Below are 18,764 nucleotides of genomic sequence, written 5' to 3' on the forward strand. Positions count from 1 at the left end.
CAGCTGGAGGTTGCTCACTCACTGCACGTCAATTGGCGGCGCAGCAAGGGAGGGAGAGGGTAGAGAGTGGGGCGGAGACTAGCGCGGTGATCAGAGGTCGTATAAAAAGATGTCTCGCACCCGCGTCGAGAGGAAAAGAAAAGTGTTGCCGCCAACCACGACTGCGCTGCACGAGGCAGTGCTCACCTGAGGCAGGCCTTACAGGCTGCTCACTCCGTTGGACTTCGGCATGGGCAGAAGACGAGTGTGGACCGTCGTGGTGACGCTGGCGCTCCTACTGGCGTTGAGGAGGCGCGATGGGACCACGGCCGCTTTCGAGATGCTGCGGCTCAAGAAGCTCGCCAAGTTGGCCATCATCGGCAGGGCGCTGGCACCCCAGATCGTTCCGATACCTGTGCCTTACGGTGGACACGCACCGGCTTACTACCCACATCACCCGCCGCCGCCACCACCGCCTCCGCCACCGCAGCACTACCCGATGCATTATCACCCACCGCCGCACCACGGTCATCCCGTGGCCGTTCCTGTTCCCGTGCCTGTGCCCGTTCACCACCACCACCACATAGTGACCCACTCAGCGGGACACACAACGCACTTGACACAGGATGGAGGCTGGTGAGACGTTCCTTTTTCGGCAGAAGATGCTGTCGCATGCACGCTACGACCGTGTAAGCTGGACTTCACACGTTCCGTGTCATCAAAGACGACGACGGGTTTTTTGGCGACTCGTGTGCAGGAGCGCCACGGGAGGTTCCTGTTCGTTAACTGGTAGCCTCGTGTGCTGGTAACTCGGGCCACGTGTGCACAATGACTTTAGTTTTATCACTTCGAAGACGTGGTAAGCATACGTGGCCAGTTAGATCAAAAGTTCTTCTTAATAGACTTCACGATGGAGACTCAACAGTAGACTTCCTAAACGTGAACTGTCATGAACAACGCTTGCAACGTTTACAGGTAATTTAGGGTCTGTGGAGTAGATTGCATCTGCACGCGAAACCTTAACAAAAGCTTTCTCGGCTAGCTTGTACCGTAGTTGTGATGACGTTGTCCTTTTTTTTCTTTTTTTTCCCCTTTGTGTGTGTGTGTGTGTGTTTTAGTATGCTGCTCAAGTTGAGGTGGTGACGAGAGAAAAGTAGCCGGGGTTTAATGCGAAGTGTAAAAACAAGAACGAATGGAAGCTTGCTTCTATTGTTCATAAAGACTTCATACGCCACAAAGTGCCTATTCGTGTTATTTGATGTTTGAATGCCCGCACCAACTGTACAAAGAGCACTTGTACGGAAATTTCGTGATTTAATAAATCTTATTACGTTGCAATACGGATTTGTTTGCTGTCTTTTACTCATTGCTATATAGAATTCCTTACATTAGATAAGCATACACACAGTAGCACCTGTACAAAGATGTTAGTGTCCAAATGTGGACGTTTTAGTGTTCTTTAAGACTTTGTACTAGTCACTCATTCCCCTCCTCAAGCCGCGATACACTGTAAGCCAGTAAATCATGGACTTATACTTTATGCGATTCAGTCATTCATGTGAGATTCTATATTTTCTTGCGATTTTATATGCGGAAAGTGGCTGGATGATGTTTTCAACTTCTATGTTCTAAAACCAAAAGAGTCCATTAAGTATGCAAGGGCTCTGCTAATAATATTAAATAAAGAACGCTGTCACAGGTTGTTAAAACACTTTACGTTATAACGAAATCCTCACATAGGAGAGGAGAACTTAAAGGGAAAGAAAATAGATAGAATGCACTTGCGTCACGGCCAGGAATTCTGAGATCCTGGTCGGCCATTACGGAGGACCACCAACAAATCGGCAGTGAACGAGCGTAATTGATTTCTACTGTCGCTATCGTCGGCCATGGTTCTCTGCGCAGTATTTGGATGTGCGAACCACAGCAAAATGGCGAAGATACAGGAGTTGGCGAACACAAACCTCTTCCGCCTGCCAACGGTCGTAAACAAACAGTGGAAGAAGCGCATGAAGACGCTTAGCGCAAAGCAGCGCGGTTTGGGGCTATAGCAGGCACGACAATCTCAACCTCGACAGTGCCGACATCCAAGTGCGCGACGCCCGTTTCGTGTCAAGTGAGCTCGAAAACATATTTTGCTGATTGCAATGCCAAGACACAGCGCAAGAACAGCACAATTTATATTCGTAAGCAGGCCGTCAAATCTGTGGGAGCAGACGAATCCAGATTGGGCGCCAACGCTTCTGCTGGGATACAGAGCACGTCATCAAGGCCCTGCGCGCTACGACCATGCGAAAAGACGATGCTTGGAGAAAAATGAGTCCGAGGCTGACGCGGTGGCAGCCAAGAAGTCGATTAGCACTTCGAGAGCGGTGACGCATTCGAATGCCAGCCCCCACAGGGAAACGTTGTTAGCCTTACCTCTCCTTCCTTCCTGCACCCATTTTCTTGACAGGCTCTTGAGACTTGGCCCAACCGCTTGTAAAGTAGTTGTGCGACCCAAGGGACTTAAACGCCTCCATTTCCTCCAGTGCTATGAAGCTCGAAGAGTAGTCAAGGTAGTTCATGATGTCTCCGTGTGTCACTTTGGTTAAGCGTTGACGTCCGTCGTCGTGTCGATGCCCGGTCGCAGGACGTATGGGTCGACACCGTCGCACATTCACCTCTTCGTATCGAGCGCGCGCCGATCCAATTAACTGAGAGTAATGCTCCACGATGCTCCAAGAGCGATGGAACGAAAAATATTAGGCCTAACGTTAAGAGACAGGAAGATAACGGCGTGGATCAGAGAGCAAATGGGGATAGCCGATATTCTAGTAGACATTAAGAGGGGAAAATGGAGCTGGGCAGCCCATGTAATGCGTAGTATGGATAACAGTGGTCAATTAGAGTTACAGAATGGATACCAAGAGAAGGGAAGCGCAGTAGAGGACGGCAGAAACAGAAAACTAGGCGGGGTGATGAAGTGAGGAAATTTGCAGGCGCAAGTTGGAATCAGCTAGCGCTAGACAGTGGTAATCGGAGATCGCAGGGAGAGGCCTTCGTTCTGCTGTGGACATAAATATAGGCTGATGATGATGATGAATGCTCAGCGTTAAACGGCCCTCCTGTAGGAGAGGGCGGGATTACACCTTATAATTAAGCCGCAAAATCTCCAAAAACACTGATTCAGCACTCAGGTGAACGGCGCTACACAAAGCGAAGCAAACAGTTGTGTTATGTCTTCTAACATGAACTGTTGTTTGGTAAACAATTTATTACTTGAAAAGCACGGCCGCACTCAAGTGCCAATGAGAAATCACGCAAAGGATGTGCGGTCGTCAGGCGTGGCCAACTACGACACAAACGCGAGTGGCTTAACAAATTGAACCTCTAATATTGCCGCAGTATCGGTAAGGGGAGGGGGTGGGGGGGGGGGGGGAGGGCGGTCCTGTCGTCACGTGCAAGCTATGTAGTGTTGTTCGCGAGCCCCTTTCTCCAGTGCTGACTGCTACTGAGAAAGCCGGCTGTCCTCTCCAGTTCATCCATGGGTGACCCGAGCAAGGGTCACGGTCCCACAGTCGAGGCACGGCACAGGAACGCCTCAAGCCGTCCCGATGCAGGACCACCGCAGCCGTCGGGCCATGGCGCTCAGCGGAGTCGCAGTCCGTGGTGCACACTCTAACCATAAATCGGAGCCCCGCCGCTCGTTGGGCAAACGATCGCTGCCGCCGCTGCCCGTGTCCCCCGCGGTGGTTCGCGCCAGCCGCACGGATGTACGACCCGTACCGACCAGGGCATTCCTCCCGCAGGCCGCGGTTTCGGTTACAGAAGTCACCAACGTCGACGTCTGTGCCGCTGTCTTCGCATACAATCACAGGCGTCGCGTCGCTCAGCCCGGCATATGTATATTCAAGAATTACCGCTCATAGAAGCGGATTGAAGTATCTAAATTTCGAATACATATAGTCTCCCAGTAGCGCACCCAGGATCTTTGCCAGAGGGGGGTTGACAGTTTGCCAATACCATCTAAACAACACTAATTTCGATTTCTTGTAAAAAAAAATTGTAAAAAAAAAAAAAAATGCGCTTTTTGCGAGTGTGCAGACGATTGCACGTCTTACATCTTAGTTGCAGTACTCAAATGCGTAAGAAAAGGGGTTAAACAAAAGAGGGGGTTAAGTCGGCCTCAGGGGGGGGGGGGTTCCAACCGCCGAATCCCCCCCCCCGTCGGTGCGCCACTGCTTGATTTGTCTTGCGCATTATAAATACGTAATTCGGTTTCCATTAAACCATTGTTAAATGAAGCACTCTGTGTTTCTTCTTCTGTGCGACTTGTCTTAAGTTTTTGCGCTAAGCACTAAAAAAGGTGTTTGTCTCCTCGTTTTCTTTGTCTCCGTCCCTTAATTGCGCTGCTCCCAACCATAAATGAAGACACTGGCACAGCCAACGCACATGTGTAAAGTTGTGCAAATAGTTTTTGGGACCAAATCGAGTACGAATAGAATAGCGCCAGAAGCAAATCCAATCAAATATTGAATGCTTTTCGAATAGTTTACGAATAGTATACAGCCTTCTCGCCACAAACAATTTTGACATGCTGGTATGAATCTCGCTATCAATTAAACTCGGCGCTCTTTGGAGCATACGTGGTCATGAATTATCATATAAAGTTTAGAAAGGCAGCCGTGCTGGTCACTGTATACATTTGCGACCAAATCAGAAACGCGTGCCGTTTGCGGCGACAGCAGAGTGAAAAAAAAATAACACGCTTTCTCTAGTTCGAATCGTCGCGTCAAATGGCACCACATTAGCATCAAGTATGTTGCAAAGAAATGTACTCATATTTCATCCTATAACAGGTCACAGATGCTGCATCTATAAAACACACACTGCTGAATGCCATATCTAAGCAACATTTTATTGGAAATTATCGCGTTTAATAGGAAAAGTCTGTCTGAGCGGCACAACGTGCTGTAGTATGTTATATCCACTGTGGATGAGATAAATGTTATCGCACTTTCGCTTCAATGTCATGTTTGACCATGTGCAGTCAACGACGTCAAGTATTCTATAACTATTTGAAAGATATTCGGATTTTCGAATAGTCACTATTTGATTCGGGTACCGAATCAATATAGGACTATATTCGATTCGTTATTCGAAAGCTTTGAATATCAGCACACCCCCTACAAATGGTGAAACCTAAGTGAAGCTTTCTAGAAGCGGGTAATAAAGCTCTGTGCAACAGTTTATCTTCTGTACACGCCTATTGTAGCATAGTGACTACGTGCCTGCCCAGGAAGAAGGCACGACGTAGAGACCCCTCACCACGCGACCCTCGTGACCCCAGACTTGCAATGTTTCCGGGATTGGCTAACTGTGCTACGACACAGTCTCCAAGGTCAAATCTCCATCAAATCTGTGTCTCCAGTCTACACAGTCTCCAGGGACACAGTCTCCATGGTCAGAAAAACTTAACACGTCGAGAAAACGACCAAGCAGATGTGCCAAATCTCGGGGAAAATTGGATGGAAACCTTCACTTTCATAAACTAATTGTGCGCTTGGACACTTATATTTGTTGCAGTGAGCACATTTAGGTAGCATTTGTATGTTTTTTTCACTGCGCCGTAGAGAACAAAGCTGGCGCCGCCATATCTGTAGGGTTAGTACAGATGGGGTTAGATATGTGCCGGTTCATTATGTCAGTGGCTGTTCAGCATAGAAGCCATTCTTCAAGATAGCAGCAGCAGCCACGGTCTGCAGAGTGGTGGAACGTTCACCTCAAAAGCTTCGCTCTAAAATATGCAAGGTAGAAACGAGCACGCAAGCCAATAGACCGATCCCACCAGCTAGTTTCACAACGCCACCGCTGTCGCGGTGCATGTCGGTACTTGTAGTCATCCGGCCGCTCCAGCCGCCCGGAGTGCCTGTGCATTCTGTTTCCGAACGACTTTTGGCAATTTTTATGGTTCGTGTAGAGCCATCGTGCGATGGGAGGATTGACCTACTGCATTCCTGGCTGGTACAGAGGTCCAACACACATGTCTAGAACACGCTCCTGAAGGCAAATGCAGCCACCAAGGCTCGAGCCGACCACCAGGTCGAGACAAATCAATGGAAACTGTAAATTTAGTCACGCAACCTCCCATACAGCCGCTTTTGCGCCATATATCATCTTCAGACATCGCCAGTGCAGTCCTGTGAACGTGGTTTGCGCGTTCTAGAGATGTGTGTTGACCTCTGTAGAACAACCACACAAGGGACAAAGGCTTCGGATTCTATGTGTTTCCTAAAGAGCGAAAGCTTCGAGAGACGTGGATCCAACGCATTAAAAAGTGGTACTGGTAATACACAACGTGAGGATATGGGGACGAATAGCGGCCGCATTTCGATCGGGCCAAAATGCGAAAAGACCCGTGCACTCAGATTTCCCGGAATTTATAGATTTGTCGATTATCGTTTAGCTATTGATTGGCTATCGCAAGATATTGGCCATGTATTTGGGCTAGGCTAAGAACTACCAAGTTATCCCCAGCATTTTCCGGAATTTTATTGATTATTGATCCGGCTGCTATTGATTTATCGATTAGCTATTGATTGGCTATCGCAAGGTATTGGCCACGTATTTGGGCTAGGCTAAGCACTACCAAGTCATCCAAAGCATTTCCCGAAATTTATTGATTATTGATCGATTGGCTACTGATTGGCTATCGATTGGGTATCGAAAGGTATTGGCAACGTATTTGGGCTAGGCTAAGAATTACTAAGTCATCCCCAGCATTTTCCAGAATTTATTGATTATTGATCGATTATTGATTAGCTATCGATGACTTGGCAATGATTGGCTATCGGCGTTCTACTTAAGTTTAAGTTTACTTAAGAACTTCTAAACTTCTAGATATCGCTGTTACCGAAGTCTGCAAGTCGTGCGCGAAACCCATGTAGGTAAGTAGGGAACGAGAGTTTTGGCGCCGCATTTCAAACCTGTCTCCAACAGGTATACAAATCCTGTTATGTCCGTCGTTAAGCAAACATAACGTTGAAGTCACCGAGATGCACGTGCGCAAAAATAGTAACGCAAAACGACCGCGTATATCAGCATGTACTACATACAAAGCTCGAACAAATACGATACTCAACGCGTAATCAGCGGGTAACAACCGAAATGAAAGAGCAGCAGGTACTTTTCAACGTCCGCCTCGCATGCTGCAATGAACAGCCGATGTCATTTTTTAAAAATACATGACGAATGTTTCTCGGTGGTGGAGTCGCAGAGATGACTGGGAAGCTCGTGCGCAGTACTCAACGAGCGCGGACTGCGGTGGTGTGGTTGACCAGTTGACTACAACCAAGATGGTGGCAGTGCTTACTCCGGAAAACCGGCGCATGCACAGATTGGTTGGTGGGATCGGTCTATTCGCAGCATGCCATTAAGAAAACAAGTACATTGCAGCATGTCGCACACTGTATAATTTATTTGAGGACATACAGGGAGACGAATGTGGATATTTGTCACGAGCTAGCAAAAAAAAAAAGACAGCAGACTTCTGCGACCATGTGGAATTGCAATCCAATTTCCTGCGAAGCTGTTTCTCTCGAGCAATGGCAATAATTTCAGTAGCCTGTAATTTGATCACATACTTTAATACGCTGCCTCTATATGATAGTTTGAAACCTTGCCAGCATATAACGCTTTCGAGCACTTGTTAAAGAATTTTTGGAAAGGCAGGAAATCATCCACACATATTTTACTTTTCGAGAACATTGGCCATAATGTTCCTGGCGGAAAGCGAGAGTAATGAGTCTTTCATGTAGTTTATGTTTAGGCCCAGCCATACATGTATCCGATAAATATAGCATAACTATTCCTCAACCTCTCTAAGGATGATATTAAGTACGGGCTCTGTATTCGCATCTGATAGGCCTTGCGTGGTGTACCACAAACTCCATTTTCAGGATTTTCATTCATTTATTCACAAGCTTCATTCTGGATTCTCTGGATCTGCGAGTCTTGTTTTCTTCCTGCTCACGTTAACAATTCCATATTTCTGATGTCTAGGCAGGTTCGCGCTACTGTGTATATTTACATGCGCTTTGATTCAAGCACCTCTTTAACACAGCAATTTGATCACAGTGTGATGGCGCTGCCATCGGTAGTGATGGGCATATAAGAACACAGTTTACAGAGAACAATTGCAAATATGGCAGCTTCATGGCAGTTTTCAGCATGCTAAGTGTTTGTCGTGATGGATTCACTACACAAAATATAGTCTGGAATGTACCATCAATGCACTGGGGTAGCTGTGTTGTCATAAATGGCAATTACACCCCCGTGGTTACATAAAGTACTAAAGCTTGAGCGAAATAAAGACCATTTTTGTAATTCCCCCTTCCTGCATCGAGAAGAGCTGCTGAAGAAACTTGCACAGAAACTACTGTCACATTTCCCTATTTTGTATGTTAATGAACTGTATTTTTTTAAAATTGACTATGGAGGTTGTCCTCCATTCATAAAGTCCCATTGTGTTCCCAGTTGGCAAATATACTGGTCACTTTGGACTCAGTTACCCACAGCATTAAGTGGTTTCCCATGAAAGAATTTGATGAAAATGGCTTGTGAACTTTTTTGCCAACCATCCACGTGTTAAGGGGACGTTTATGTGAGGAGTTGAGCAGGTGAGCCTCAGTCAACGATACAATGACAGCATAAGCACTGTTCCTTCCTTAGACACAGGGCTCGTGCACTTGTTAAGCATTTGGCCCAGCATGAAAGTGCTACCACCTTTGGTGAATCGGTTGTCTGCTTGAGCAATGTGGTAGAAAACTGATCATGTAGAAATGAGCAACGAGCTATATCCAGCAATATGCAAAACATTTGATTTTGTTTCCATAGCAACAATCTATATTCTACAATGTGTTAGACATGCTGATGCTTTTAGTTCCAGTGTTTTCTCATCATATTTCACCATTCTTGCTTCAATTAAAGCGTTAGGACACACCATAATTATTGTTTGGATTCACGAGGCTTCTGGGAAATAAATTAGACACGCTGATTCTTTTAGTTCCAGCGTTTTCTCATCCTACTTCACTATCCTTGCTTCAATTAAAGCATTAGGACACACCATAATTTTTGTTTGGATTGATGAGGCTTTCGAGAAACACCAGGAAAAAAAACAATTGTCTCTTCATGTACTTAAACGATGTTCAAAGATTAGCATTTAAGTCATAGTGCATGCAGGTACTACAGCAGAGACCTCATGATGTGATGTGCAGGTAACAGTGAATATGCCGTTTGTTCTTTTGACATTACAACAGGTTCCTTGTGAAAAGTGTAAGCCTCAGTTTTTGTCTTTCTCACTATAGTTGATCAGTCTGCACAGACATTGGATGCATGGATCTCCATTATCATTGATGTTGGCAAGGTCGTGGTTGCTTTGCCTCACACTATGGTACGGCTTATATGCATCTACAGTTAAACCCTGGATATAACGAAATTGACAAATTCCCGGAAAACTTCGTTATAAAGAGGATTTCGTTATATGCAGGTTCGGCACGAAAATGCGAAAAAAAAACGCTTACCGTATTTACTCGAGTCTAACGCGTGCCCGTTTTCTGTGACCAAAAGAGAGGAAAAAAATCCTAGACAGTACCACGCACCTCATGCTTTCATACAGAAATACATTTATCGCTCAAGATTTCTTCCAATACACTAAAGTTGCGATGAACAAAAAGTCCCAGTTTCGCCCGAAAGGCGAAGCATCGATTGCGACAGCAAATTAGCAGACAGCTATATGAAGTAAGGATAGTAGGTTTATCGGCCGTATAAACTTGCAAACATTCGCTGTTTAACTACATTGGTAGACTAATGCCTAAGCACACATACTACAGCACATGGTCGAAGCTACGGGAGCTAGGCTCGAAATGCGTAGGAGGTGGCCATATTGAAATGCCGATGGTGATATGGTAGCGCAAATTTAGGGTCGTATTCTATTCTAACGCGCAGGCAATTTTTGGACCTGTTTTATCGGAAAAAAGTGCGCGTTAGATTCAAGTAAGACCTTAAATTTGCGCTACCACATCGGCATTATAGTATGGGCAGGTTTGAAGGGAGGGGGAAAAGTCAAGCCCGCGGCGGCACGATCGCCGGGTCGAGGGATGCAGGCCAGCCTCGCGCAAGCACGCACACGTGCGCTCCCTCTCGCCTCGCAGTCGCCGTGAATTTGAGCGCGCCAAGCGCGCCGCCGCCGCTTTGCTTTCCGTCGCGGCGGAGAAGGTGCTTCCGGTGGCTGCTTGCGCAAAAATGACAAAATTTGGGTCGAAATCTCTAGGTTGTCGGCGGGAAAAATTCGTTATTTCGAGGGGGTCTCCTGCTGCCATTTCGTTACGTAGAGGTCTCAAATACATGTGCTTCTATGGAGTAACGGCGGGGAATAGAAAAACTTCGTTATATCCAGGAATTCGTTATATGGAGGTTCGTTATAAGCAGGTTTAACTGTACTTTATGGGGAAAATACTGTTGCAGTGCCTTCAAAATGCCCAAAAGTTGATGCATTTAGAAGCTGTGTTTATACATGCGGGAAGCTGTGAAAATTCTTGTCCTTTAAACACTGCGATTGCATGTCTATTGCATTTGGGTTGTTGAGAATTGCATGCAAGGAGAGCTCAGGTAAAGGGTGTTATTAGAAATGTTGCATACCTTAGACGAAAAATTTTAATGAATAATTGAAAACAACTTACCTGTGTAAGAAATATATTTTCAAGATGACTACATAAATTTAAAAAAACAAGATATGTGATGGAAATTATGTTCCCTGCTGATTAAAACTCTTTCACAAGCCTAGGTAGAAACCTGGCGATCATGTTTCAAATGTCAAAGAAAAAAAGTATCCTAGCAAAAACTGTGAAAAATTTTCAGTTCCTATAAATACATAAGCACTATCCTGATCCTGGCTGCACAAACCTGAAAGAAGCTGCAATATCCACAGACCAGCAGATATAGGTGCAGCAGACATTAACATGAGTGAAATTTAAATAATTTTTTTACTTTTAAATAAAACATCCTGATACTACATCTGGTAGGCCTTTCCTGATATCCAAAGGGCACAGCTAACTGTGCTGGAAATTCTGTACGCTATCCGGCTGAAAGAAAACACGAAGCGGGAAAACAGGAAAATAATTAAGTGGAACCATTTCAAAATGCCATGTGATTTTGCTTCATAGCCAGTAACTGCATCGTGTCCCAAATAAAATGTATTGATGTTACACAATTTGTGACCTTGGAAAAAGCAAGACTTTTTTCCCCATGAAACCTTTGTCCTTCCCTAGAAGAAGTAGACAGTATTTATTAGCTGTTTTGTTAGAAATATGCAAAATTATTCATTACCACATTCCTTCAAAATATCATACTTAATACATACTACATTTAAGAACACTGAAATTATGGCCATACTTGGCTTTGCAGCATTTGTGGAAATTTCAAATCCTCCAAAATGATTTCTCTTAGTCTATTCGCTGAGGTGTCGGCCATCTGCAGACTGCCCCACGTGTGACAAAGAGGTAAGGCTAAATCTGTGCTAACATTAAAAAAAAGTCTAACTACCCGTGGTAAAATACATCATACTTCACAATGGTGCATACATGAAATAAATTACGCAAGTAAACGCATAAACACTTGCAAAGAGAACTTTGTTTACTTATTGGAAGCATAAAACAAGCAATACAGGTGTGTGCGCAAGTGCAAGTTCGTCTAGTGCCCAACGACGCAAGCAGGGTTTTCAAGAATAGCACGGGCAGACTTGGAGGCAACCACTGGACACTACGCAACTTTCAAACCACATAAGTTGTTCACAGGGGCCGAAGAAATAGTTGGTTATACACACTCCGAAACGCTGTGTTGTGAATGAAGATCGGAAGAAATTGCCATTCGTAACTGTCAACTTTTCTGGCACATTACATCTCTAATAAATATTTACACATCCTGTTAACATACTGCAAGCCTTTGCAACCACAAATATGCTTTGACGTTTTTCTTCACAGATACCTACAGTTAAAAATTTTCAAATGAAGTGCAGTGCATGTTGCTTTACATGACCATGCCTTTTCAAGAAAACATGAAAAATAAGGAACATTTATCAGCACATACACAAAAGAAATAACATGGAACATAGTGTCCCATAAAGAAAATGAAACGGTGTTCTCAGGCTTGTGCTGGCTTACAAAATCAAATAAAAATATTCTACCAGACTGCAATGAAAACAATTATTAAAAAGGCTACGTGGAGAGATCTAACCAGTAAAAGAAACATTCTGGCAAATACACGTGGTTCGCATTTCTCAAAACATAAATTTTTGCTGTGGCAACAAACTGTAAAGCAATGTGAATGGGATACCTTCATTAAACTTAAAAGAAGCGAGACCTAGCTTTGAAATGCTGGCCAGCCCAAAACATAGTCCAACGAACTTGTTGAACTATATAAATCGTCACATTTTATACAACTTTTGAAATGTTAGCAATGTCGTGTCCAGACCGCTTGAATTCAAATACATTTTGCATATACAAGCAGCATGTGGTAAACAGGCTTTCTCAAGAAGACAATTGGTAGCTTGGCAATAGACTGGCTCAGAGTGCCTACTAAGGGGCTGTCCTCTTCAATGCCATTCTTTCACTCAATGTCAACGGCATTCCACAACAATGGCAACAGTATATTTTGATACAGACCATTACAGCTCACCACTCAAGCAGCAAGCTACTGATAGCATTCAGGGGAAGAAAGCATTGCCTAAAACCAGCTAAAGCAGACACATAACATCATCATCTATAAGTATTTACTGCATGTATAGCTATTTATATATATCATGTTTATTCTGAGAGCATCAGGAAAGAAATCACCGCACCCGCGAACGACTTGTGTTATGCTAGAATGGCTCATTGAAATAGTCTCCCAGTGTGATTCCTGTTAGAAAGTTGACATGCCTAATATAAATTACTGGCTACAAGATAGCTACACACACTCAAGGCAGTCTTTCTGTGGTATCCCAGAGCCGCAGTACACCTGGTGCCAGCCACTTAGAGTGGTTTGGAGAAATGTGGCTTATACCAGACATCTCTTATGAGTTTGGCAGTCCCAACATTAGAGAATCATTGCTTGGAAACTTGTCTCACCATATGTCCTCTCAAAAGCCCAGCTTGACTGTTTGTGGAAGGTGAATATGGCATACATTATATCATGCTGCACATTTATTTGCCTGATTGCCATAAAACAAAAGTCGGCACTTCAAAGAAAAAAGTATAATATTTTTTAGCATTTGATTCTAGCAGTTACCATGTCTTCAAAGAAATGCTACATTCAGCAGAAGGCCACATTTAAACTGTCAACACATGTGCAACTAATGGCAACTAATGTGTGTGATCACATTATTTGCATTTCTCGCCAAGAGTAGAAAAAGATATTCAGCAACACGAGATTTATTGTTAAAAAGGGGTATTCCCTAAAAAAGGGCAAACCATTACCTTAAGAATGTCCTCTAAAAGGTGCATTTGATGCATATGTATACACCTGATGGTATGCTTTAAATTTCATGAAGTAAGCAAGAACATATTCGACTAAAAGTTAAAATACAACTGATGTTTCTACTCTACAACACGTGCATTATCATACAGAAATGAACATTACAGGCTTCTTCAGCCATTGTTCAGTCAATAATAAGTTTTCATTACGGTCATTGCTTTTAAATATTAGGCACCGCTCTCTCAAACAATACTGATAGACAAACTGCTTAGATGGAATTTCATAGTTGCTTTCAGCTGTTATCCTTTCCAACAAGGCAAACCAATGGATTAAAAAATGACAGTGACAAAGGCTAGCAGAATGAATGGCCTGAATATATTCTGCCAATTTCTATATCACTGACTCATTTTAGGGCAGAGAGTATCAGTTTCCTTTTCATTGTGACACTCAGACTACAACCTGTAGGCAGAATGCTGACTTCACAAACTTAATCGACTAATGTTAATGCATTCTTCTTGAAGCAAGAGTTTACATGTTCAATCAATATTGAAATAAAGTCCACGGGGATGGCAATCTGCTATTTGAAATTCAATTCTTTTGTAACAAAATAAGGAATATTCATGAAGCATATATGCTTCTGAAAATAGGAAATATTACATTCGCTGTAATGCCTTTTTATAAAATAACTGCTGAAATGGCAGCATCAAATAAATAAATACAAAAAATTCACCATTGATTTTGTGTACACTATGCTTCCATATTGCAGCATAATCAATATGCCTATATCACCATTCCATATTAAAGAGTTTGTGTCAGATGATTCCTGACAGCATTGCACAGTTGAGAGACAGTATCCTATCTTCACAGCATACTTTCGTTAAGCTAAATGTTACCACACAGTTCTATCATACTGCCAACCTCTTCAGTTTGACATGGTCACGTTACGATGGTCACAGCGAAGCGATATCCATAGGACAATGTGCATACTCAGGAACTATTCAGCACTGTTAATGGTACTCTAGCAGACTTATTCTGCAAACGAGACACAAAGGAAACGCCTTAGTTCTCATCAAAACATACATCACAAACAAACAGTCAAACAAACAAACAGGAAGGCAGAGTACGCGTTATCGCACGAAACGTGCAGTCATCCATGACTCGATGAGTCAACGCATAAGCTGCCATTTTTGCTTCGCCTGACCATTGCAGCACAGAATTGGCCATGCTTCCCACAGTGGCCGCATGGGTATGACTGGAAGGCATCTCAAGAGACGGTCCAGGTGTCTCTGAAACGCGAAAAGTCACTGTACACGATCCCCACAAGCCCCTCTTCGACCATGTGTATATGTTGTGGTGGTGGTAGAATAGTTGGGCTTGACTGGAGGCATGTCACCCCTTCATCACCATCGCCCTTCCACGCACACCTCCTTTAGCACTGTGTTCGCTGGAGCCTTGGTGGGGGCAGTGAATGGGGCACTCTCACAGATATCCTCTATCCTCGGCGCATCTCGCGGCTGGTAGAATTGAGCAGCCAGTAAGCTGACACTGCTCTGCAGTCTTTTTCGTTTTACGATGTAAAAACTGCCGCCTACTTTTTGTCACCCCAGGGAGCGGTGCCATGCCCTGTCAGCTCACGGGTCAGTCTTGCCAGGTGAGGTCTACAGGAGACGAGGAGTAGAAGGACGGCTGTGTAGTGTAGAGTGGCGCACCCACAACGGGCAAGCCACCAACGCCGTTGCAGTAGGAGGACCCCGATGATGTCTGGGGCCGAGATGAAGAAGGGCCCTGCGAAGATTGTGCTGTGCGGGGCCGTTCTGCTCTCTCGCGCTGCATGAAGTTGGTGGCAGCCTCAGGAAGTCATAGTAGCCTTCATGATCTCAGCCTCCTCCTGGGCCCCGCTTTTTCTCCAGCTCAAGTGTCTCCTCCTCCACCTGTGCATGGAACCATATAACTTTGACAACAGCTTGTATCTCTACGGAAAATAGGCTTCACAACTGAGAAAGTAGGGTAATTAAACAATTATGGAGCACTGCAAGCATACTGAAGTTAAGCCAGACCATTGACAGCTCGGCAAGGGCACCAAAAGCAATTCAGTGAGCTACAGGAAGCCATTCTCCTGACATTTACGGCGTATTTGCATCTAGAAGAGAAGCCACATCGATACTACACAAGTATTCTTGTCATATTTCTGCAGACAATAGCTTAACACCTGGCCAAACTGTGATGAAATTATGAAAAGAACATTCCACCAAAGTGAGTGTTTTCCTTTTAAGTTTAAGCCAGTTTTATGTTCGGTCACCTTTTTTGTATCTGGAAGTGGGAAACTTCATGAATGTTGTTTGCATGGGTTTTATTGCGATAACAATTATATGGACACTCCAGGTAAATCCTTGCCGTCACCGTGATGTTCCGTATACGCTTCGGTACACAAGGTCAATACTACATTATTAAAACACCAAAGTAGGTCTGACCAGGTTTTTGTGGTCGTGACTGCAATATTCCTCAGAATTTTTTACCAATTGCAAACTGCAAAGAACAGTCATGAATCATTTCATTCACAGCATATGCCTTTTTCTTAAATCCTTTAGCTCAGAAAATTAAAAATTGCAAAAACAATATTGGTGCTAAGGTTCTGAAAGTGATGTAGTTTTACTGGTGCCAGCGCCAATGCTCTTTATGGGCACTGCAGTAGCGCCAGCACGATGCCATTCAGGATGTACAAGGCATGCTAAAGCTTCTAAGGGTGCGAGAAATTTTGGCCTTAAAACTCTTTATGTCACTATATAGCAAGATAGCAATTATAGAGATGCCCAAGGCGCATTCACGCTGTCGTCGTGCTGTCCTGCTGACAGCGCATGCGCGGATCACGAGCGGAGAAGTAGAGGGTCTCTAGATATGCGGAAAGCGTTTTACTAGAAAAACGACGAGACGAGGTGGACGCACTGTGAACGCTACGCTCAATGACCTCTGCGGAGGAGCAAGGACAATGGTATGCTTTTCGCTGCTGGCATGAACGCTGTGCACACGCACGCTATGTAGTGACTAACTTACTGCTGAAACTCCTGTGTATGCCTCTGGTCTGTGTATGCTCTGGTCTGTGCAGTAAACATGAATCAAGCATTATCTACTATTTCTTTGGGCACTGATGAACGCCAAAGGTTGCCGTCGGTGTCATCTCATGCACCGTCGAGGTGCAATGCCTGCAACGCCAGTGGCGGCACTCATCTTGCCAGCTTAGTGAGATGCCTGGTAGCTACCAGGGCTTTGTTCCTTCTTTGTAGCAGAAGTTGCCTTGCGCGTTCTGTTGCGTCAACATGTTGCATCTTATGATTAGAACACCGTCCGAGGAGTTCAACCGTAAAGTCAAACTTTGCTACCACTGTGAATGCTTTGCCCCTTTGGGCAAAACTGCGAGACAATATTTGAACACGTTAACACTAGTGTTTTTCGTTTCACCTATCCCTGTAAGTGGGTGCTGACTAGCATTTCAGATTTACTACATTACATCCGTCGTTTTAAGATACCACCATGCCCTCTCTGCAAAGGCGATAAGGTGGTGGACTGCAGAATATTTCACGCTAACTTGCAATGCGACCACTGCCATTACAGTAGTAAAAGGGTCTTATCAAACTTTGCTAAATCGAGTTATCACTGGAATAATTTCCCAGCATTGTAAAGCTCTGGTGATAATACATAACAAAGTGGACGGCTATATCGAAATAAAATCCTATCCTCACTTGATGACGAAACTCCCCAGAACACCATAAGACTATAAGTTGGCTTGCCCGTGAGAATTACATACTACCGCACTCCACAGGGATAGGGAAAAAAGAAACGCGAAAGCTTGCACTAGGCCGCGCAAAGCTCAAGACACAGCGAAGCTGGCCGATTGATTGTGTCTCTTGGTTGTAGCTAGGTTATCTCTCTCTTTCTCTATTTCTTTTTCTGTCTATCTCTCCTTCTTTCTCATTCTTTCTCTCTCTCTCTCTCGCTCTCATTGTCTCTTTCTCTCTCCCAAAGGAAGTTGTGTTGCAATCGTCAGTACAATGCAACCATATGGTTCCCATAAATGCACGTTCTGCAAGCGTGGGTGTATTGGGGGTGAGGACTTAAGGAGTCGCCATCTGTCGGAAGCGCCTCGCTTGCGTAGTGAGGGATAACGCGGCACACTCCTCATAGGTATGGCCCCTGTCGGCGCTCAATAAGAACACCACACAGGAGCCCTCCTGGCCATTTCTGTAAGTACTCTCCAAACGAGGGAAGTTTCTCACTGTCAAAATAATAATCTTGGGGAAACAGAAAGCGCAGAATAGTTTAGAGGCACTGTCTCTTCACTGAATCCGTGCAGTGAACTTCCATTGCGCGCGGTCGCCGCGATGGAGTCCCCCAAACCAGTTTATTGCGTGAAAAGTAGGCAATCGTCGAGAGCAAACTATGTAAAATATGTTCTTATAGTGTGCTGTCTGTATAAGCAAATGGAGCATTTCAGAATGAAGCCTCCATGCAGCGATTGCACGGGGTCACAGCAATGGACTACGGGTGTGCGTGCATGTCCGCGCACAATGTTTCGCTTTCACTGCGAGCTCGTTTTCGCACCGTGCCGTGAGCTTTAGACCGCAGCATATGAACATTTGACAGTACACAAGCAACCACTGTTGCGTGGACGCTATCAGAGCTGTTAAAAAATAATTTCGTTATAACTAGGGACTTCGACGCTACACGGCCACTCGTGAGTGCCATCGCGCAGCTTACGATTAATTTGTTAGTTTGCTTCTAAATCTGGATGTTTTAATATCGTTATTTCTCAAGTTGCGTCACCCTGTATGTTTATCGACCTCGCAGCGAGGAATTTCCCGCTGCTTATTTTTTTGTTAATCCAGCACATTAATTGTTTGGTGCTACCGAACACTAACATGAGCATAACACTAACATCAGCATATGCCACGGTTTTTTTTAATGTACTTCGAACCCTTCCCTTTCCATTCTGGAGAACTTGCCAGTATCTAGCGTCAACAAGTTTATAGACCAAATCTTCATGACATTAACCTGGCAGCGCAGGCGGACGAGCTTCTCAGTGCGTGCTTTCTGCCACTTACCAAACGTCGCAGTCCCAACGCCGTAGCAGAAATGTTTCACGCGGAAGTGCTTGCTACACACCTGAGTTTTAGTCAATGGCTGCTTGCCGGCTTCTAACCCCAGCTACACGCAGCTTCTTGGCCTGCGGGTACTGTGAAGGCTAACACTGGGCTCCATTGCATAATGCCCGGCACTGTCGGTACCAAGCTAGATTCCTA

At 44.6% G+C, this 18,764-nt stretch overlaps 1 protein-coding gene across 1 annotated transcript in view; it reads right to left on the bottom strand.

Annotated features, from left to right (window-relative positions):
- Positions 1-15,108: 15,108 nt before the first annotated feature.
- LOC119456695 (uncharacterized) overlaps positions 15,109-18,764 on the bottom strand; it is a 5,948-nt gene continuing 2,292 nt past the window's right edge. Inside the window, exon 3 of the mRNA XM_049669028.1 lies at positions 15,109-15,297. Coding sequence (XP_049524985.1) covers positions 15,109-15,297 — 189 coding nt within the window. The remainder of the gene's footprint in view (positions 15,298-18,764) is intronic.

Source organism: Dermacentor silvarum, chromosome 6 (genome assembly GCF_013339745.2).
Source record: "Dermacentor silvarum isolate Dsil-2018 chromosome 6, BIME_Dsil_1.4, whole genome shotgun sequence".
Classification (NCBI taxonomy): domain Eukaryota; kingdom Metazoa; phylum Arthropoda; class Arachnida; order Ixodida; family Ixodidae; genus Dermacentor; species Dermacentor silvarum.